The sequence below is a fragment of the Panthera leo genome, chromosome F2 (genome assembly GCF_018350215.1).
Source record: "Panthera leo isolate Ple1 chromosome F2, P.leo_Ple1_pat1.1, whole genome shotgun sequence".
In the NCBI taxonomy this organism is placed as follows: Eukaryota; Metazoa; Chordata; class Mammalia; order Carnivora; family Felidae; genus Panthera; species Panthera leo.
In genome coordinates, this window is record NC_056695.1 from 12,245,367 (window position 1) to 12,267,542 (window position 22,176).

The 22,176-nt window shown below is 40.8% G+C and overlaps 1 protein-coding gene across 4 annotated transcripts in view; it reads left to right on the forward strand.

The window, feature by feature from the left end:
• The window catches only part of CHD7 (chromodomain helicase DNA binding protein 7), a 190,603-nt gene that overhangs the window by 117,261 nt on the left and 51,166 nt on the right, over nt 1-22,176 (forward strand). For 3 of the 4 annotated variants that reach the window (XM_042923229.1, XM_042923231.1, XM_042923230.1), the window contains exons 4-7: nt 3,411-3,552; nt 7,877-8,014; nt 9,091-9,156; nt 15,717-15,772. In XM_042923229.1, the coding sequence (XP_042779163.1) occupies nt 3,411-3,552; nt 7,877-8,014; nt 9,091-9,156; nt 15,717-15,772 (402 nt within the window). The other variant, XM_042923232.1, reaches the window with a different exon arrangement.

The window sequence follows — 22,176 nt, forward strand, 5'->3', positions numbered from 1 at the left end:
TCCATTCTCAACATTGTAGTGTCCGCTCGAGGGATGTTTCTTATTAATAACATTCTCTTACCCCCAGCTGGAAGAGCTGCCCCGTGCGTGCCTGCCAGCTTTCCAAATTATAATTTGGGAGAGGAATGTTTGTATGGCCACGTTTTGGCTTTGGCATTATAAAAGACTAGCTCTGAACGTTAGAGATTTAAATTAAATAGCGACCGTGGAGGTAGCAAGTGTGTCCTTTCCTCGGCAGTCTGATAGCGGGTGACCCAGCCTGTGGATCACGAGGCTGACCAGGCAGCGGGGAGGCGGTTGTAACAGGCCAGGTGGGAAATGACACCTGCCTGAACTAAAGCAGTGGCCACGGAGGGGAGTGGCCCTTGGGATCGTCTGCTTGTTTGTCCTCCCAGCTTGTGCTGGGGACTGTGGATAAAGGACTTTGCTTCTACTCGTGTTGCTTTAGAGGAAACGGTCTTTGGTGCAGTGGGGTTCTGTCTCCGAGTCTGCAGTGGATTCAGCCCGAGTGGGTCTGAGCCACACCAGAGAATACGTTCCCAGGCATCCCCGAATGCGTTCCCAGCTGCTTGCCTTCCAGATGTGTGTGTGAATACTGGCATTTGTGTCACATACCGCCAACGTTTTCATCCATTATCTCATTTAAACCTCATAACGAATCTTGGAGGAAGATAGAATTACTGACCTCATCTTACCGATGAGAAACTGAGGCTCGGGGAAATGAAGTGATTTGTTCAGGGTCACAGACAGACAGGTGATACGTGACAGAGTTGGAACTTGAGCTGAGGTGTGTCTGACGCACATCAGCCTAACCCACAGTCTGTATTACCCTCATTTGTTAAAAGAAAAATTCTGACCTTAGTTTTCTTGAGACAAAGCGGTTGCAATGTAACACTTAGTTGAAAATCCAGATTAGCGGATTGCAAAGCAGTAGCAAAGGCAATTTAATTAACATGACTTTATCTTGTCCTTGGTTGTGGTGTCTTTGGGTGGACATTGAAGGTTCTGTAGCTTTTTTGACTTCTTGGCACGCTTTTGATTTGTGTGTTGATGTCACGAGAAGGTGTGAGCATGGAAGTGGTTACCTGTCTCTGAGCGACGTTAATAGTGCAAGGTCTAATGAGTTTGGAAATCTTTCGGTAATCAGATCTGGGATGAGCGCTTCCCTTGGCGACAGGCTTTTTTCCCCCTGAGCATTTGGAGAGGTCTTGTCTGACTTTTAGCAGCCTTGGAGGTTCCACGCAGTTCATTCATGGGCAGGGCAGGTGGAAAATCATTAGCGCTTCTCTCCTTCAGCAAATTGATATTTCAGCAAACCTGGGCTCTGGCGGCTCTAAGACAGTAAGCCTTTTTACTCCTATAGGATAGTTCACACAGGGTGCGGTAACCCCACTAAATTAAACTGTGTACCTCGCTCTGGTGCAGAGAGGTCACGGTGAAAGGCACTGGCTGCCGACTTACTTTACCTGGCAGCGGTTCAACTCTGTGACAGGCCTACCTCTGATTTAAACAAATTTGAGAAATATGTAAAGTTTTGGAAGCAGTTTTGCACTGATTTGATAAAAGAAACCACAAAACACTGCAGCGCAGGTGTTGAGAATGTTTGAAAGCTGATTGAGGGAAGCAGATGGCTTTAGTCAGTGGCATCCAGCCAAAAGAGCAGGTGCTGGTCATGTGACCGCTGGTTACCAGGGTAATCTGATTGCTCTTGGCGTGCAGATGAAAGGAAAGGGGCCCAGCGTTCAGCTGTAGTATTGTATAATTTGTGGCAGTTAGAGCGGAAATAAATGCTGGAAATGGAGCCTCATAGTAGGGGAGACTTCTGTCCATGTGTAGCGTAAACACTAGGACAGTTGGATGAGGAACTGTTGTATGGATTTTTTTTTTAATTTAAAAAATATTATTCTTTCCATGGATCTTTGGGGACTTCAAGTTTTTAGGACACTGCCTTTTAAAAATTTTTTTAAATTAAAAGAACTCTTTAAACCTAACTGCCGTTTGCTCTAATCTTGAATTCTTGTGAGTTATTTCCTTATGTGGCTATTTACCCTGCTAAAATGTTCACAAAATAAAACAGGGTCTGAGTATTTAAAAATAACTAGTTTGGGACTACCAAATATTTTATTCGTTACTAAGATACGTTTTAGGCGGGTGATGGAGACTTTATTATGCTAACATACTTTTGAAATATTTTACGTGACATGTGCTTTACTTAAATGAAAGCATAGACATGTCTTGGTGTCTTTTGTAGTAGCTGAGGCTGAGAAAATATGCTGTTTAATGCACTCTGTCAGCACACTTTTCTGGGAATTCATGAAGTTTCATAAATAAACTTTTTAAAGGTTTTTAAAATACTGTGTTTTCAAATTTATTAGAATTTTATGGTTTCTAGAAATAGAAAAATATAACCATTACTGAGGTTTGATTATTTTAAACGTCGCAAAACATGATAATTAATATTAGAAAACCTTGGGTCCGGTTTGGAAATTGGAATGGGAAGTAGCACTACGCGTACATTCTAAAAGAATGTCACATAAAGGTTTTGAAGCCAATTGTAAAGTTAAATTAAAAAAAAATATATATTTTCTCAAGGTTCATTCACGTCTTTTGACTTCTGTAACATTCCAATCCTGTTAACGTCTGGCAGAAACATACTGTGGAACATGCACTTTAATTATTGGGGTCGTTTTTGCTGTATTTTTGTATTTCAGAGACCTAGCTTTGGAAAAAAAAAAAAAAAAAAAAAAAAAAGGCTACCGTGACTCTCTCAGAAAAATGCCCAGCACCAAAACGAAGCTTATTTTAAATTAAGAAAACAGCATTAAGTAAAATCATGTAGAACAGGAAATTGCCATATGTTTTGTTATATTTTAAGAGGCTGTCGTCAGATAATAATGTAGCTGGGTGACATAATGGAGGACACCTAGCAGTGTTGGTTATAAAAAGGGCTTAAATAGGAGTTTTAAAACTCTCTGCAAGAGACACAAAGAAATGATCATTATGGTCTAGTTTTCCTTGACGTTCAAAAACAAAACAAAACAAAACAAAACGTATCCTGTGCCTTAAAAATTTGATAGCAAAACGACTTCTTAATCTGATTTTTCACTGTGGTTTGGTGTACTGCCAGGGATTTTGCATTGTCTAGATAACAAATGTACTCTGTGTGGTATTGGGAGTTTTTGCATGAAATTTCTCTTTAATTAGGTCAGGTATTTGCCAAAGGTCATCAGTATGGGGTTTTGCCATAAAAACTTAATTGAGAGTGCCATTTAACTGTAAGTGGCCAACACGCATTGATTTATCAGTTGTCATCGATACTTTCGGGATATTAATGTGGGAAATATAAGGCATGGGGCATGTGGAAAACCTCATTAAAAAGTGAACACTAAGTGATCCACTTTGAATTCTAGTAATAAGAAACCTGATTCAGAAGCAAGTGCTTTGAAGAAAAAGGTCAACAAGGGAAAAACAGAAGGTTCTGAAAATTCAGACTTAGACAAAACGCCCCCAGCATCTCCTCCTCCTGAAGAAGATGAGGACCCAGGTGTTCAGGTAATACCATCATTCTGACCCCAAGCCTTGGTTATTTAGCGTGGGTAACTTTAGCCGCACACCAAGTACACCAGACCTCCCCTGTCTTTGTTATAGAGCTGCTTTAAAGATGGCTTTATTGTTGTCTGGAACATCACATCCGTAGCAGTGAGAGCTAGGGGGCCAACACGAAATTAAACTCCCGACGTCTCGGGTTTGTCATCTTTGACTCCGGGATAGATAAAGCTGAGTATCTTCATTTACTTCTGCAAGCGTCCCTTCCGCTGTTTATGTGTATATTAGTGTTAGCGTATTGTTAAGATACTCGTTCACTTAAAGCTTCCTTCACATTTCTGATTTTCTCTGAAGTTTGGTTGCCTGTCAATCCTTTTATTTTGCAGAACAAGAAACCAACATGTAATCTGTAGCTCGTCTTAAGTGTTCTGACATCCGGTGGCCAGAGTTGAGACATTTAGTCATGTAATAATCCAGTTTCTGTGAACAAGTTAGCGACCCTCTGGATGGCAATTGTGCAGAACTTTCCAGTGTTAGATTCTCCTGACTTTTGGAGAATTTTATAGGAAGCAGTTGAAAAACCGAAATAAGCATTAGGGCTTTAAGCTCTTGTGTGTAGAGTGCACTGCCTTCCCTGATTGGACTATAAGGTAAGAGTCCCTGCACGTGACCGTTAAAAATTATTTCCTTGTTACATTCTCTGGAAGCATGCCAGTGCGGTCCACTGGGATGGCTAGGAATGTCACTTCTGTGAATGACATCTGAGTTATCATGGAGCAGTCACTGAGGAGTCCTGCTAGAATAGAAGTCGGCCCCTAACGGCCTGCTTGCCTCTTCTGATCGCTCAGTCCACACTAAGCACTGGCTACCTACACCTGTACCAGTTTGCTTGAAAGTTAGGAAAAAAAAAAAAAATTTTGGCAGTGTGCAGCTCTATTCTAAAGAATGTCAGGCAGGGTTGGTTTTTGTTTTTGTTTTGCCAGTCTGTTTGTTTTTCAGTAGAACTCCCTGGTAGCTGTAGTGTCACAGAATGGCTTAGGCTAAGAGGGCCTGAAAGGGAGCAGAAAGAGAGCGCGAGTGTGGACGAGTGCGGTGTGGTTTGGTGTGGGTCTGTAACTAACCTGGGACACCTCTGGCAGTTGGGGTTAATTTTGTGCTTTTCCTTTCATACGTCACTGAAAAGATAGGCAAGGTAAGTGGGCATCTTTTAATTGCTTGAGGACTTTTAAACTAAAGTATTTTAATGATTTTGCATTGTATGTTTAGGCTCAAGGGTCTTTTTTTCCTGAATCGTGTTTGCCTAAACTAGGACCTTTCTGACAGTAGTATTTAGACAACATTAAGAAGATTTATTCACACAGGTCAAGAAAATTCCCTTGTTCTCTCACAAATATCGCTGCTGTTTCTTAAAAGTATTTGTATTAATAGAGACTCCATTGGACTTTAGGAAGTACTAATTTTTTTTTTCTTCTGCATTTCAGTTACAGAAAAACTCAACTCAACTCAAATGAACATTAATGCATGCTTTCTAATTGGCTAGTGCTTAACTGTTAGGGGTTTAGTAGCTAATACAAGCAACCACACAAGAAGATCTGACTTTGCAGGCAGGTTTTTCTCTGTGTCTCTGACACAGGAAGTGATGCTTACTGCTGTTTGTTGTTTCTTCCGGTAGGATATGCATGAAGGGTTTAAAGTTCCATGATTGATTTGTTTAAACCAGTAAATGCCGTATCATTTTAACTCAAAATTGTGTCACCAAATACTACAACAGAGATCGTGGAAACACATTGAAATCTTCTCTTTGAGTATGGCTGCTTTAACTGTATGTAGCTTTTCTCAAGCAATCAAGTTTAACAAGTTGACCCATAAAATAATAGGTCAATTCAGATAGTGTCAATTCAGACGTTTTGAGGTGTGGTTTAAAAGGAACGCTTACATTTTGATCTCACAGAACTCTTTCAGATAACCGTTTAACAGACCATAAGAGAAGCATGTTATGTCATATATTAATTTCATGTTGGGGAATTGTAAAAGGACTCTTGATACCCAAAATTAATGAACTTAAGATCAATTATTACTTAGAAGGTAGAGACGCCATAGCTCCATGGAAAATTTTCAGAAAATGGAGCTGTAATTGTATTTTGAGGGTTTTCGCTCTTAGGAAGTGGCCTCGTGTCCACTACCAACCGACCCCATCACCGCTGCACACATTTGTAACACCAAGCTGATGCGAGGAGAAGCTTCCATAGCTAAGAAAGTTATACCCACCAGTCATAGATTTCTATTCCAAAAAAGAAAAGCTTCCTGTTTTATTGTAGTGGAACATTTCTTCAGTAGTGAGCTTTGGTATGAAGTGGCTTTGTCTCAGACTCTAGCTGAGGGCATTTAGTTGTTGGGGCTGGAAGGATACCTCGACGTGGCCCCGACCAGGGAAACCTGACAAAACATCACAGATGCGTCATTAGTGGCACGTTCCTCCCCTTAACGGTAATGACAAACAAGATGAAAATACAGACCAATCCATGGCAATTTAGTTAAATTGACCTATTAAAGGAAATACAGATAGTATGCTATGTGTCACAGAATGAGAATGTTGTTTCTGATAACAGCCTTTTATATCTTAAAGAGATTGAGAGACCAGGAGTTATCTTGGATCGACTTTGGGTAGAGAGAAAGGAAGCTGTGCAAGGTAGCTTGGCCTTGTAGCCCCAGTGCTTCCTGATTTTTCTTTGGCAAGGTAGAGCTAACTAATGATGACTTTAATCCTACTAATTGCATCTGGAATTAGTATGTACCATGCTCTGTTCTAAATGCTTTACGTGAATTCTGTCATGCGATCTGATTCCCTCATGTGATCTTCACAGAATACTTAGGAGGTAGTTAGCTGTCATGAATCCCGTTCTGCAGACCAGGTAACTGAGGTCCACAAAATAAGTTGTTGTTCCAGGTCACCCACTGAGAAGCGGGGCTACCTGAAAAACTCAGCACTCAACTCCAGGGCTCGCGAGGTCAAACCGCCTCCCGTGACGTCGGGAGGGTCACAGATGGCAGAACCCCTGCTGGTTCTTGCTCTGCCCTGACCTGGAATTGCTTCTGGGCAGGGCTGACCTGGAAGGCCAGAAGAGGAACCTCTGGCCCCCACTGCTACTCCCACTGGCCTAAACCACTAACAAGTCTGTTAATAGGATGTTACCCCACATCCCCTTGAGTCGGACCGCACCTCTGCAGTCACGGCTGTGTAGGACTAAGGGCTCAGAGCCTCAGACGACTCATTTGATGGTCATATTCAACCGAGTTTGTGTCGTGAGCTACCTCAGATGCCCTCTTGAGAGCAGAGAGAGCAGAAACGTAAGAAAACAAAACTCGGCCAGCCCTACCCTTTGAGACAAGGTGCTGGGCTTCCTTGGTCCTGACTGGAGCCACGTACAGCCTTGCTTGTTCCTCCTAGGTCTACACGGTCCGGGGGGGGGGGGGGGGGGGGGCTTGCTTGCCTCTCGTTCTGCCTTACTGACCAACTTTACAATTCACAAGCTTCTTTAAAAAGTTTCATTTCATAATTCTTAGAAAAAAGTTCATAAGTGTTCATTTTTCAGTATTTTTATTTATTCTATGTGCTTCATGAACTCATCTATAAGTTGTAATCTTATATTTATCAGTGGTTTAAAACTCACATGTATCGTTTTACAGTCAGGTTAGGTTTTACCAAATACACACATTAATGAAAGGTCAGTTCGCCTCATTTTTAATTAACTGACAAAACTAATTCTTTACCAAAAAGGTCAAAACAATATAGAATTATTTTGAACAAAAAGTCTGTTTCTTTTAGGGCCCAGCTTAAAATCAAGCCTTTTATTTAAATGGCCTTCTGAAATACCATTTCAGTATTTATATAGAACTTTATAATCTACTGATTATCTCCTAATGTCGTCACTTCTTTGGATCTTCTATTAGCAAAAGTTTGAAGCCTACAAAAATAGAAAAGTGTAATGAACCCCTATATACCCATCGCCCAGCTTCGGTATTGGTTCCCCTTTTGAGCAGCGCACTGCCTGAGTAAGGAGTCAGGTTGGTCGTTCCTCCCATTCCCCAGCTGAAGGTCTGGTGGCTGGGAGTGGTGATTTCCCCCCATTTCCGTTATGTTCATTGCCCCTGCGGTTTCTTATGTGACTTACAGGGATAAGGTTATCAGCTCTACTGGAAGGTTAATTTTTAAAAATGTATCTCTTAGCATCCCGAGAGAGGTTACAGAGAGCATCAGTGATGGCTTTTTACACCTGCTTTGTTGTTTTTGTTTGTGTGTTTGTGTCTGTGTTTGTGTTTGTGTTTTTAGAAGCGACGTTCCAGCAGGCAGGTGAAGCGGAAGCGATACACGGAAGACTTGGAGTTCAAGATTTCCGACGAGGAAGCAGATGATGCAGACGCTGCTGGGAGAGACTCCCCCTCCAACACCTCGCAGTCAGAGCAGCAGGTCAGCGGCCCGTTCGCGTGGCTCTTGTGCACACCGCGGAAGGTGGACTGGAGACCTGATAGCTGGAGTCCCAAAAGCTCCGTGGAAGCCTTGGACTCTGAGCCGGAGAACGTTCATTTACTGTTGGCTAACGTGCTGTGGGAAATGAGTTGTTTAGCAGGGTCTTTCACAAAGCCCCGTTCGCTGAAATTCATTTTTATATAAGCCTATGATACGTAACTTGACACAGTTTTGGAGAATTAATGGTCTGTGTTGAGGAAGAGTCAGAGCTACGATGCAAGGAGGCTGAATTTACCTCTGAAGAATTCAGGGCCGTAGCTTCTGGGACTTTAATAAACCGCTCAAGCTTGTCTCCTGCTGTTAGGCACCGTCAGAACCCCTTTATGAAATTACTGCCTTGTAGCACCCAGCAGGGCATACTTTATTCTCTGTGCAATGTAAATGATGGATAAAATAGTTTGTATAAAATATGGGTAGTAATGTAGGATTGATCATTGTAAAGATCTTTTTTTTTTTTTTTTTTTTTTAACGCCCCTCTGTTCCTATTACTGTACTTCAGTTAACAAACTGGTAACCCATTGAAAAGTAGATTGGATGCAGTTTTTTACTCTATTTGGTGCTTTGTGCTATGTTAAGTTGTTACGTCACGTTTTACGTGGCCAACATAGATAAAAGCTGCCTACGAGAACAGAATGATGCGGATATTTACCCCATGGGTATAGATGAGGAAAAGTTACATTTTTGACTGCTGTCATGCAGAGATTGTTTTCTCTTGGCAGCTGGAGTTTCTGAATGCTCTCTGGCTTTAGGGACCCTGCTAGTCCACGTAATTAAACCACATAATCATGAAGTAATAAACACAGATTTTCCTTTTGCCTTTTTCTGGAGAGCAAGAGCCTTGTTCTTTACCATCCTGTTTCCCACCGGCGACTAAAAGGGTATGATTTAAAGGGTATGAATTTAAAACGTACAGAGGTAGATGCAAAAGGAATGATTTCTTATTTTGATGGCTTGGAATGAAATGTTTTCCATTTGGATTGATGTAGCTTGCTTGTTTGTTTGTTTGTTTGTTTTAGGAATCTGTTGATGCAGAAGGTCCAGTGGTAGAAAAAATCATGAGCAGTCGTTCAATAAAAAAACAGGTAAGCACCATGTGGAGTGATCAAAACCTCTGGTGTATGTAGGACTCTTAAATTATTTTCTGCTTTATAATTTCCTTTAAAAAAATTCACTATTATAAAAGAAAACTTCTGGTGATATTTCTAATCCTGTCTGATTTGTTAGCCAAATATAAAACTTCGGGATATTTAGCCCCAAATGAAACTGGAATCTATCAGACAGTCAGTGCTTTGTGACATGATTTAGAGTAGGCAAGAAACTCAAAAGTCGCCAAAGAAATGTATAGGGCTTTTAGAGTTATAGGCTGCCTTTTTCATAAATACTATTCATAAAAGTCATAAACATGAATTTACCTCTCATCTCCCTCAGGGAATTTCCCTGCCCGCCCCCGCCCCTGCCCCCGCCCCAGGATGGAAGTTTATCATTTTAGTGAGTAGGTGTTTTCTCATACTTTTCATAACATTTCTTCGTGTACAATTAAAATATTCATTAATCTCTTTTTTGTCAGTGCAAAGTGTAATTTTTGAAGATAATATGACTTATTCTTCAAAATTCTTCAGCATTTGTGTAGATCTGCAAAGGTGAAATCTGGGTACCTGTCACTAGTCTGATAACTTTGTCATTGAGGAGCACATCTACCCTGTGACAAAGAAGTCCAGTAACCCTGTATTGTCTTCCACTGATTGAGATTCCTCATTTCATCCCAACCAGCTAGCTCCCTTCTTGCCCGGTTAGAGCAAATGCTTTGTTTTGTTTGAAGAATTACACAGATATCGAGATGAGCTACATCTCCACATTCTGACGTACAATCTCCAGTGTCTCTAGAAAGTGGTGTCCTTTAGATACAGGGTATCTGTCTTTCAGCTTGAGTCGTTGTCAAATGCAGCTCTTTCTTCTTACTTGCTTTCAAGGTAGGTGGAAGTACAAGCTCATTTTTTGATATGCAAAATAAGTTGTTTTTTTTTTCTTTTTTAATGTGAGTTGTGTACAAAGTGTAACTTCCCATTGAGAGAGGTGAGACCCCAGGCTTCTCAAAGAGGGAATCTTTGCTCTTCACAAGCTACTGTCCAGAGACCCTAGAGAATGGTATTACACCAGCAGGGCTCTTCTCTTTACGTTTGTTGCAGTACTGTTTCCTTTTCTATTGTGTTCTCCAGAGTGTGGATTTGTATCAGAATATACCACTCTAGTTCCACGAAAATAATCAAGAATGACACGTCGAGATATTTTCACGTTGAGTGTGGGGGTTGGGGGGGGGGTATACGGGATGGCTATCTGTCGCCTCTCTGAACATGACAGTTTCCTCGCTGATGAACCAAATGATAAAACTTCAACCAAATTTCTCCCCTGTTCAAGCAGAAATGAGCACTGTTTAAGTCATTAGAAAGGTTGCATTTTTGTCCTGCTAATGACTCTGGAACTGTTAATTTGTGACTTGTAGATATATGGTAAACTTTAAATACTTGATGTGCTTTAAGGAATAATCCCCTCTGCAGAATTGAAGTGACTTGTTTGAGTAAATAGCATGTGGTTTGGATGGGATATATTAATTTTCATTCAGTTGATAGTGCTTCAGCAGGCATACACAGCAGGTTTGGGTGTTGCAAATTATAATTAGCTCTATTATTCAGAGCTACTTAGACTATGCATTATGTAGGACATTGCTTTTTCTTTCTGCTTTGCCCATTTCACAGCTTTTTCTTTTCTCGTTACCCTTAAAAGGTAGGTACCCACAGTTAGAAATAGGTATTGTTACCATTTATGGACAGCCAGGTTTGTTTTATCATAGGAGATTAAAATTCACTTTAAGTGTATATGGGGGTGGAATATTTGTTGAGTTGGTGAATTTTAGGTTGGAGAAGATGAATGGAAAATTTCTCTGGAAGGGGAAACATGCCTTGAGGTGTGATTTACAGTAAAGAAGAGATGAGCTCATTGAATTGCTTGTACATTACTGGTATTTTTCATAAAGGGCGATAAAAAATAATTAGAACATTGCAAACCTTAGCAGGTACTGACTTCTTAAACTAATGTTCTTGAAATAGTTACTTTCGTTATCAGCTTTATGAACATTGGGGGAAAAGTGTGGCAAATAGAAACAAAAGGAAATTTGAGATCTTCCTGTGGATTCTAGCTATGTCTGCTGGTCTGTGTCCTGTTACCATGAATAATTGAAGGAGTAGCTGTAAGAAGGTACCTTTATCTCCCCCTGGCAGCACCGTAGAAACCTGCGGTGAGCTCTCAGAGCCTACCCTACATGGTGCTGACACATAGTGGGGACTCAGATAATGTTTTTCAAAGTCTGTTGACCTCATCACTGAAGCCTGAGAAGCATGACCCATTGTGATGGAGTCATGCAGACGCAGAGCTCATCTGGCAGAGCCTCTGTAATTCGCCTCGTGTTTAATCGGGATGGCTCGGGCACGTATGTTGTTCTAAAGTCAAATTCATATGTGTTAGACCCAGTGGAAAGGGATATAGTTGATACTTGTGTTTGAATTCTGAGGTAGATTTAAGCATGGACTTTTGGAGCGCCTGGGTGATTCAGTTGGTTGAGCGTCCAACTCTTGATTTCAGCTCAGGTGATGATCCCAGGGTTGTGGGATCGAGCCCCATGTCGGGCTCCATCCTGAGTGTGGAGCCTGCTTGGGATTCTGTCTCTCTCTCCCTCTGTCTCTGCCCTCTCCTCCACTTGCACACGCACTCTCTCCCTTTTTGTTTAAAAAAAAAAAAAAAAAAGGACTTTTGGATTGTACAATGGTTAATTCTTTTGTTTTCCACATTTAGCCTGTCTTGTAGCCCTGTCTGCTTGGAGGCATCTGTCCTTGGGGAATAATTCAAATCCTTTTTGTATCGGAAGGTCAAAAATAGTTGTAAAAGTGAATTCTGGCTGTATTCCCTGAAATTCTTTATTTTTCTTTAAGTTAACTCATGATATGTTTTCTTAAGAGCTTATTTTAAATTCCAGGGTATTTGTTTTAATCCTCTTTAGCTGAACCCACCACCACCAAGAACAACAACAAATAGTATGTAAAGCAGGCAAAACTCTTCATCGCATTTATTATGTCCTATTTTCTCCCAAGGTGAACTATGATTTGGTATCTCTGCTAGAGTATACAGTAGGTTGAGTCACAAGTAGGAAGTGATTCGTACCTTGCTTATTGATATCTTTATCAAGGTGCTTTGTCTTTCTGCTGTAAATTATTCAACTTATTATTTTCCCTTTTGGCACTATAGTTTAGCTTTGTTTTCCAGTGTGACTGCTTAATTTAGTAATAGAATGCTTGGGAAAGGTCATTCATTATTTTAGGCTACAGGATTATCATTTACTGGACTGCTATTCTAGAATCCAGGTGGCCCGAGGAGTCAGTTTATTGCCCGGTTGAGGTTTTGGGTTCCTGTGAGTGATGGGAACAAGTATGGCTTAATATGTGGAACTTAAAATTTCATATGAATAATAAGGATTTTCACAGGCTAGCTTTAGAGTCTAATGAAAAGATATACACAGTTCTCTAAAATTTTCTATTGAGGGGCGCCTGGGGGCTCAGTCGGTTAAGCGTCTGACTCTTGATTTCAGCTCAGGTCATGATCTCATGGTTTTGTGAGATAGAGCCCCGTGTCAGGCTCTGCACTGACAAGGAGAAGCCTGCTTGGGATTCTCTCTGTCCCCCCCGCCCCCCCCCCCCAATAAATAAATAAACTCAAAAAAATAGTCTATTGAACACATTAAATTACTTTAGAGGGCTCTCAAATTTGAGGGCTTTAGAGGGCTCAGAAATAAATATTCTGGTTCTTTGTATGTGTGTGTGCGCGCGTGTATAGAAATAGTGCTTTGAGTCCGTTATTCATTGGTTATTCCCGATATAGAATGGTATCTGAAAGTTGGGGCCTGGGGGTAGTTTGTTGGGGCTGTTTCCACTCCCACCAAAGGCTGGCCAAACTGCCATTTAGTGAATAATTAAAATGGTGTTCCCAAGGGCTTACGCATTCACTTACTTTTGTTAATTGTTTTGCTTTTAGTAAAGCAGAAGAAGTCAGGAGGATTGTATTTATATGAAACAAAGAGTGTAAAACAGCCCTACTCATTGTTCAAGGGGCGATCCAATATGTGTGGTCAGGGAATGGAAGAACAGGCGTATAATTTGGGATATCCAAAAGAAATAGGCCCTGATAAGGGCGCCTGGGTGGCTCAGTCGGTTAAGCGTCTGACTTCAGCTCAGGTCACAATCTCACAGTTCGTGGGTTTGAGCCCTGCATCCGGCTCTGTGCTGACAGCTCAGACAGAGCCTGGAGCCTGCTTTGAGTTCTGTGTCTCCCTCTCTCTCTGCCCTTCCCCTGCCCACATTCTGTTTGTCTGTCTGTCTCTCTCTCAAAAATAAATAAAAAATTAAAAAACAAGGAAAGAAAGAAAGAAAGAAAGAAAGAAAGAAAGAAAGAAAGAAAGAAGCAAGCCCCAGTAGGATTCTGCACCAGCTCCAAGTGCTACCACACGAAGCCTTGGAACCTAATTGCTTCCTCTCAGCTCTAGACCCTCTCGTTAGGCACCTCCACTGCAGGTTCCTGGAGGAATAGCCAGTCATGACAAGAAAATGGGTATTGATGACCGTCAGAGACACAGACAGTTGATGGCTGTGAGTCAGAGCTTTTTGGCAACAGGATTGAGACGGAATGGAAAGTATCCCTGTTGTTCCAGAGTTAATCCTGTGTGCTTTGGTGCCCACTTAGAAATTATGGGATGGCGAGACTATTTAGAACGAGAGGGAAAAGACCGTATAGGAAGAAAGATTGGGAAGGAGGAAATCAGAAAATAATAGAGCCTAGAAATGATAAAGCTTGTCTTTTTACCGTCTCAAAGATACATAATTTTGAAGCACTCTTTCTGAATTGAAAGAAATGCAGTTAGCTTCAAAAGAGTAAAAGCAGTCGACGACACATTTGAATCCCATTCCAGGATTGAAGTTCATGATATGCTATGACCAGTGTCAAAAGGTCCAGGCTCATCTTGGCTTGCCATTTACCCTGGTTGTCTTCTGTCTTGTCTTGGCCTTCCTTTCTATTGGAATCTTCAGTTGACTGCTCTAATGTGTGAGCAGAAGGTGCAATATCGGGGCTAGAAGAGAGTAAGGCGGGTCCTAGATGGACTGTCACTCGATTGACTAGAATTTCTCTCTAAATTAATTCCAGGTTTATGTTGCTAGGTATCTAGCAAACACTCCTTTTCATTTTGGATAACTGGAAGTTTATGGACATTGATGGTGTCCTGGAAAATTGCTTCAAAAGCTGCTTTATGGTTATGACCTTTATAGATGATTAGGTTAGAACCAGCTACTCATGGGCTTTGACCGCACTCTCGAATATCCTATCTTCTAATTGCTGATTTCTAGGCTGGTGGAAAAACAGTTTACAATTTAGGTTTAAGCAATACACGTGAGAGTTTCAAAGAAAAGTTTACGTTCACAGTCTTCGGTAGTAGTTTCAACGTTGGGGATTGAGGGAAATTGTAGCCTCTTTGAGCAGATCCTGTGCCAGCCTGTCATCCAGTAGAAAAGTCTTTGCTCCTTTGTTTGTCCTCTCCCGTGTTCCTACTTGCCTTAATTTTCTTCGCAGCATCTCTGAGGCGGCTTAGCCAAGCGTGACCCTAAAGGCAGACTCGGGTGCTCTTGTAAGAGTGTAAAAGCAATCCCTAAACATCTATAAGTGGTGTTTACGTTTTATATCCCTGATTTATCTGATCAAATGTTCCAGGAGAAAATTACATACTGTGACTTAACAGCCCAAAAGCAAAAGGGGAAAAAAAATATTGAGAGAGATACTTAAAATATCACGTGAGGGTATCTTCCTCACACCCTGCGGAGGGTGGGATCAAGGGAGATGGCCTAGGTAGTCCCACCGCTGAACTCTTGGTTTGGCCGATGCATATCACGATTTTAACCTTACCTACGTGGAGTAGTGGGAGTGTTAATTTTATTTGGCTGCTGTGTGTGTGTGAGACATCTTGTCTGAGAGATTTTAATTGTACCGTTGAGTGAAACTAGAACTGGGAATAGTGATGCACTGAAATTACAGCGTAAGAACAAGGTTTAGTTTTACATGGTTTCTTGTTTGGAGTTATTAACTATATGGAGGAATAAATGTCTTTTAAATATTTTAAAACATTACAAAACCCACAATGTAAAGTTGCCATGAGGCAGCCAAAAATAATACATATGGCATTCAGGAGAGCAGTTGCTAATTGGCTGCTGCCTGAGAAAATGGTGCACTTGGCGTCTACTTAGCACTGTGGGTTTGGCACAGAGCCAGATTTGGGGTCAGGTTGTTGTGAATGAAGCTGCATGTGGTTAGGGAGGAGTTAAAATGATTCATGTCTCAGAAGCTGCAGCACATCGAGTAGCACGCACGGGCCGAAGCGCGTCAGTCTTCATCTCGCCGGCCTCCTGCCGCTCGCGACGTGCTCATCCGTTCGAGAACATCCACAGCTGCCTTCGTCGCCCCTGGTTTGTGTTCACGTGGGAGTAAATCATCGTTTTTGGAATATTCTGGTAGCTGGTTTGGAGCACGTGCCTGAAATTTTCTTTTGTTGCAGAAGGACTCTGGAGAGGAGATAGAAGTTGAGGAATTCTACGTGAAATACAAAAACTTGTAAGTAAACCGTGATGTGTATCTGTATGTGTGTATATGTATATTTTTAATCAGGGGATACGTTTTCAAAGTCCTCAATACGGATTTAAAAAATAACTGGGAATTGGGAAGTTTCGGTACGGCTTGTTTAGTGCTTTGCAGGCTGTTGCCTCCCAACTTTTGTGTCTTTGATAATTTTAGGAATTTAATTTTTCTGGGAAACGTGTAATTGGTACAAAAGTCGGCCAACTTTCTCGTATAACCAAGAAATCCTTTTTAGAAGGGCTAAAGCCTCACACGATAATAGAAAAGTGAGCAAAGTGACATTTGCCTGTCCTCTGAGAATGAATCTTACTCTGCGAGGCCACCCTCCCTCCTCTGTCTGTGCGCAAGATGCCCAGGCGCTTGAGATGAGATCTCTACCGTCAGGCAAAGTCTCTAGAAAATCGTGACATCCCTCACATTTTTGAAATGCAGCGAGCTGTGATTTTGTCTGTCTGTTTCTGTTTAGTGAATTTGAATTGCGTAAGTTCAAAAACGCCTAACTGAAGAACAACACCAGTGAGTTGTTGTTCCGCGTTGTAGATGTAGGGCCAGGCACGTTTTCAGGAGGCGGTGGCACTGTCGGCATCAGGAGTCATCCTGCTGAAGAAGCCTGCAGCCCTTTTCTAACCCAAGTAACAATCGCAGAGCAAGGACAGGCATCTTCACGGATAACGTAAAAATTAAGTGAAAAATTTGTAAGGCAAGGAACTCAAGCATCATCCTGATAAGTTTTAGAGTTTAAAAGAGGCTTTGGGGAGTTGCTGTCAAAGCAGCCTAAGAAAATTTAACCCTCCTTTTAGAAAATGAAAGCATCGGACCTCACGGTTTCTGTCATTCTCTCTTGTTGCAACTGGCAATGTGTTAATAAACTAATGTAGTTCTGAAGTTCTGTGAGCAACGCCTTTCACCAAGTAAAAAGATGAAAAAGTCTCTTGCCATCGTTAGTGTGAGAGGTCAGTGAATTGCAGAGTACAGCGATCAAAAATGCTCGGTCAGTATCAGATGGGTGTTGGCATCATTTTATACTCATAGCACGGTGAACGTACGTACACAGGTGGAAATTATACGTATGACGCGATTCCATCTAGTCGTATAAGGAGTGTCGGGATAGGTAAGGAGGCAGTAACTAAATGAGCCAGAGAGAGTTCCCTGGTAGATTTAGCAAATAAAACGTAGAGCAAAGACATTTAAGTACCAATTCCCACAAAATGGCACCACTGGATAGGCCTCCATCCAAATCAGCATGTGGCAGTGGGGCTTGACGCGCCTGATTCATTCTTGACCAGGAACCACCGCCAGGCCGGGGAGACCTGTCATCCTTCGTTGGTCATGTGAGAGGACGCAAACATAGTTCTAAAAAAGAGCTTTTCTGTCTGATATTATTGAGTTCTAAGGGAAATTAAAATTTCCATAAAATTAACCGTTTCTGTTAACCTTCTAGTTGGACATAATTTCAAATTTACAGAAAAAGTGCAAAAATAGAACAAAGAATGCCTGTTTTCCCTTTTGTAATTGACAAGCGTCTTCTGGAAAGGTATTTTGAGACTATTAGCTATGATCATGGTTGCTGAGTGGTGATTTACTAATTCCATCACCCATTCTAAATTTATTAGTTGGGTTTCCACCGTAAGGAGGGCTTTGACCTTCTTACTCATTTGTTTCTTTACAGCTGTGTAGACGTGTGGGGTCTTATTTTATTCAATGGGCCATAATTCTTTACTATCATATCATTATTTACTTTGCTCACATTATCCCAGATTTGGCCCACAGGAGCCCCTCCAGGCTGGAGCCTGTCTCCTTTTGCCTTGTCCCCATCCTTCTTTGAGCACTTCCTTACTTTCTGGCACCAGAGGATATTCCAGACTCCTCTTATAATTTCTCTTTTTAAGTTTCTCCAAGGAGGCTTGGTTGTGTCTCCTGGAGAATGGCATTTAGAAACCAAGATGTGAGTGCTAGGTGTGCTCATTGCCGCTGGGAGTCACCGTTTCTGGGGCCTCTCAGTGAATGGGGCTTTGCGGGCCACCTGCATGATGACATGAACACACGTGTTATGTATGCGCGCGCACACACACACACACACACACACACACACACACATTCCTCTGTGTACCTACCTATCTGCTTACCTGAAGACAATAAACACCAGCGCCTTTAGAGTGATAGTTGTGGTTTTATATCAGCAGCACCATGGGGTTCATTCTCTCCTTTTCCCTTCCAATATTCATGACTCCCTGCTTCAGCCACGAGAAACCCGGCTTTTATTATCCCTAATATATTTGCCTATATGTCAGTCCTATAATGTATAGGAAATGTTTTCCAAATTACTAGACCACATTTTTGGGAAAAAGAAGCGTACCAACTGTAAAGTTCATTTAGTATTTGTTTAGAATTTGTTGTAGTTAGCCAAAGGGTGTAGAAGCTAAGTAAATACTTGGTTCAGAATTTCCTTGGCTTAGTTCTTTTCTTCCTCCTGCCCCCTTTCAGCATGGTTATGTTATTTATTTGATACTCAGTTGGTCTTTAGTTTCTGTCTGTATTTGTATTCCATTTTAGCTCCTCACCATTCTTGTTGATCTTACTTATTTTCTTTTTTTCAAGTTCATGAAATATTCACATGGTTCAAAAGTCAGAACTTGTTCAAGAGGATACTCAAAGATGCATCCTTCTCCCTTCCCTTCCACCCCATTCCTACTTACCTTCTCATTAATCCCACATTTATCCTTTCTGTAATATTTGGCAGAAACATGTAGGGTGTGTGTGTGTGTGTGTGTGTGTGTGTGTGTGTGTGTAAATATATATACATAAAGTATTTTATACGTATAAAATATATGTAACTTTCCCCTTTCTTCCACACAGAAGTAGCAGCTTCTGTATTTGTTTTCCTATGCACAAAAATAGCACTTTGGTGTTTAATAATACTGTATTTTGGAAGTTACTCAACATCAATCCATGGGTTCTTCCTCATTCTTTGTTACTGCTGTGTAGTACTCCAGTGTATGGCTGTATCATAGCTTATCCAACCAGTTTCCTATGTATGTGGGCATGTAAATGCCTTCTGATATTTTAGAGTTACAGACGGTGCTATGGTATATATTCTCTTGTCTGTGTATTTTCAAACTGTTGGAGGCATAATTTGAGGGTGAATTCCTAGGAATGGGATTGCTAGATCCCAAGGCAAACATACGTGTAGTTCTGTTAAGTATTGCTAAATTCCCTTCCCTAAGGGCTGTGTCCCTTTGCATTACCACCCAGAGTGTGCGAGACCACCTTTCTCCCCGCAACCTTTCCAGTGTAGTGTGGTGGGCTCCCTTTTTGTGAGAAATTCTATTTTGCTTTAGTTGTTTTTTTTTTTTTTTAATTGTGAATGAGGTAGAGCATCTTTTCATAAGTTTAATGGCCATTTTTACGTCTTCTTTTGTCAGTTGTGTCTTCGTGTCTTTGCCCATTTTTCTGTTATGCTTCCTTCAATTTTGAAGAGTCCTTTTTATCTGTGGGATATTAGTCCTCTGGATTAGATGTTGCAACTATGTTTCCCCAGTTTCAGCTCTCCTTTGACTTTATATTTTTATTGCATTGTGAAGTTAAACATTTTTTACGTAGTTAGATTTCTTAATCTTTCATTGTATTGGATACGATTTATTTATTTATTTATTTATTTATTTATTATTTATTTATTTATTTATTTTAAGCCACAGCTAGAAAGCTTTTCTCTACCCCCAAATTAAAGAGGAATTTGCCCTGCTTTCCTCCAGTACCTGCATGGTTTCCTTTTCTGTGTTGAGGTGCTTAATCCACTTGGTGTTTATTCTTGTGTATGGTGTAAGTACAACAACACTTGGTTGTTCCAGTTTTATTCTTTTCCAAATATTATTGTTCCAGCACCATTATTAAAAAGTCCATCTCTGCCCTAGTGATTTGAGATGTAACCCTTGTCACATACTAAATGTACACATTTATTTAGAACTCTATCTGTGCCCTGTTTTAATCCTTTGGTCTGTCTACTCGTGAACCTGTAGCACACTGTTTTACTTACAGAGGCTTTATATCTGGTATAGCTAATATAATATCTGGTATCTCTACTTTCCCCTTAAAACTTTACTTTTTGTGTTTTCCTGGATGTTCTTGCATGTTTATTTTTATATGTAGTTGAGTATTAACTTGCCCAGCACCTTAAAATGCTTGTTTATATTTTTATTTATATTGTGTTCCATTTACAAGTTCATGATATATGATGTTGAATCATACTATCTAAAAACTAGGATGTCTAGGGGCACCTGGGTAGCTCAGTAGGTTAAGCATCCAACTTCCACTCAGGTCGCCATCACATGGTTTGTGAGTTCAAGCCCTGCATCAGGCTTTCTGCTGTCAGCACAGAGCCCGCTTTGGATCCTCTGTCTCCCTCTCTCTCTGCCCCTCCCCTGTGCACTTGCACGTGCTCTCTCTCACTCTCTCTCTCTCTCTCTCTCTCTCACTCTCACTCTCTCTCTCTCTCTCTCTCACTCTCTCTCACTCTCACTCGCATACATAAATACATACATACATACATAAAAACAAGTATGTTAACTCTATTTCTGTGTTTTTTAAAAAGGTTTTAAATATTTCCATATAATTTTCACATATTTTTTATTAAATGTATTGCTAAGAATTTAATCTTTGTTTCTAGTGTAAAAGAAGTTTTCTCTACTGTTAATATCTTCTAACTGGTTATGGTTTATGTAAATGGAAGCTGTTGACATCGGTATGTTAATTTTATATCCTGCTACCTTGCTAACTTATTTCATTTTATTATTTGAATTAATTTTCTAATTGACTCTCTAGGGTTTTCCTGTTATGCAGTCATATCATCTGCAAATAGAGATAGTTTTACTTCTTACTTTCCATTTATTGGCTACTGCCTTGAATACAGTATTGAATAGGAGTGGAGGTAGTGGGCATCCCCTTTCTGATCTTCGTGGAAAAGCCTGTGGTTTTTCTCCATTTAGTAAGGCAGAGTCCCTGTCCAAACACTTCAGCCCAGGTTACAAGAGGGAGGGGAAGACTGGAACGCCTGCACCCACCTCACGGCCACACTGGTGGTGCTTTAAAGGCACGTGCGCCTCAGCCTATGCACGTGCCTTTTTCTATCCAACAGTTCGACGAGACTAGATTATTTGTATAGCATTTTTTTCTGATTGTAACAGTATTGCATATTATTTATTGGAAATTGGGAATGTACTTGAAAGTAGAAAATAAAATACTTGCGGTCTTGCCACCCAGAAATGATCATTATTAACATTTTGAGGCATTTTCATCTAGCCTGTTTTCTCTGTGTGCATGTGTGTACAGGGTTTATATCAATTCATAGTGTATCAAGGCATACGTAAAGTCCTCATCTCCCTCAGTCAATTGCAAGGCTAAATCAGTCCTACCTTTGAAAATGCATATTAGACTTTACATAAATATAAACGATACGATACTTAATGTCACAAGCCTTTTCCATATCCTTAATCATTTTTGACAGATTTTATAATGGCTGTAATTTCTAAGAGTAGTAGCACCTTGATTTTGAAATAGGTATATATTCACGCACCTCATTTCTTTTCCATGTCATCACCAGAAAGAGAAATAAGAGGCAGTCAGGGCTATCTGGGGCAGGGAGAGAACGGTGGTACAAAAGAATATTGAAATAACAAACAAACGAATGTCAAAGGTACCATAAAATATTAACTTTATACCTGTGAGTCTTAAGAGGGAGGGTGAGAGTGTTCCTGTTGAGATTAGAGAAAGCACCTGTGCTGCAAGCAGGCCATGGTGAGCCTGGAGAGAAGGGGATCGCTCAGTGCGAGGAACCGGGGAGATAGTAGAGAGTGAAAACTTCACGGGAGCCAAAGGGACATCACAGCAGAGCTCCTGGAAGAACGCAGAGGGCGGCTGGGAGGGCGCGAACTGATCTGGGGCTGGCTGACGGCCTGTGTGTTCAGAACGCAGGTGATGGTTCTTTTCTCTCCAGTTGCTCTAGAAGGACTAAGTTTGGTTTACCTTTGCTGTTTTAAATTCGAATTCTCTTAACTTGATGAAAACCTTTTATTTCTCAATTAATGATAAAAGGCTCAAAATGTAAATTCATAATTAAGGCCACCCTGTAGTGCTAATTGTTTTGTATTGAAGTGTACTCCATTCACTTATGAAAACAGCTTGTTACCAGGTCCTTTTTTTTTTTTTTCATGGGAGATAAATAAGAGAGCTGGAGGCTCAGGACTGCAGACAAATTTTAGGCACCGTTACTGATTTTTTTTTCTTATTCTCAATCATGAGTAATTATATTGAATGTTGATCAGTAGCCTCTTTAAGTAAACAGTTTATTTCGTTAATTATTTAGTTGATTTTTGGAATAACAAAAG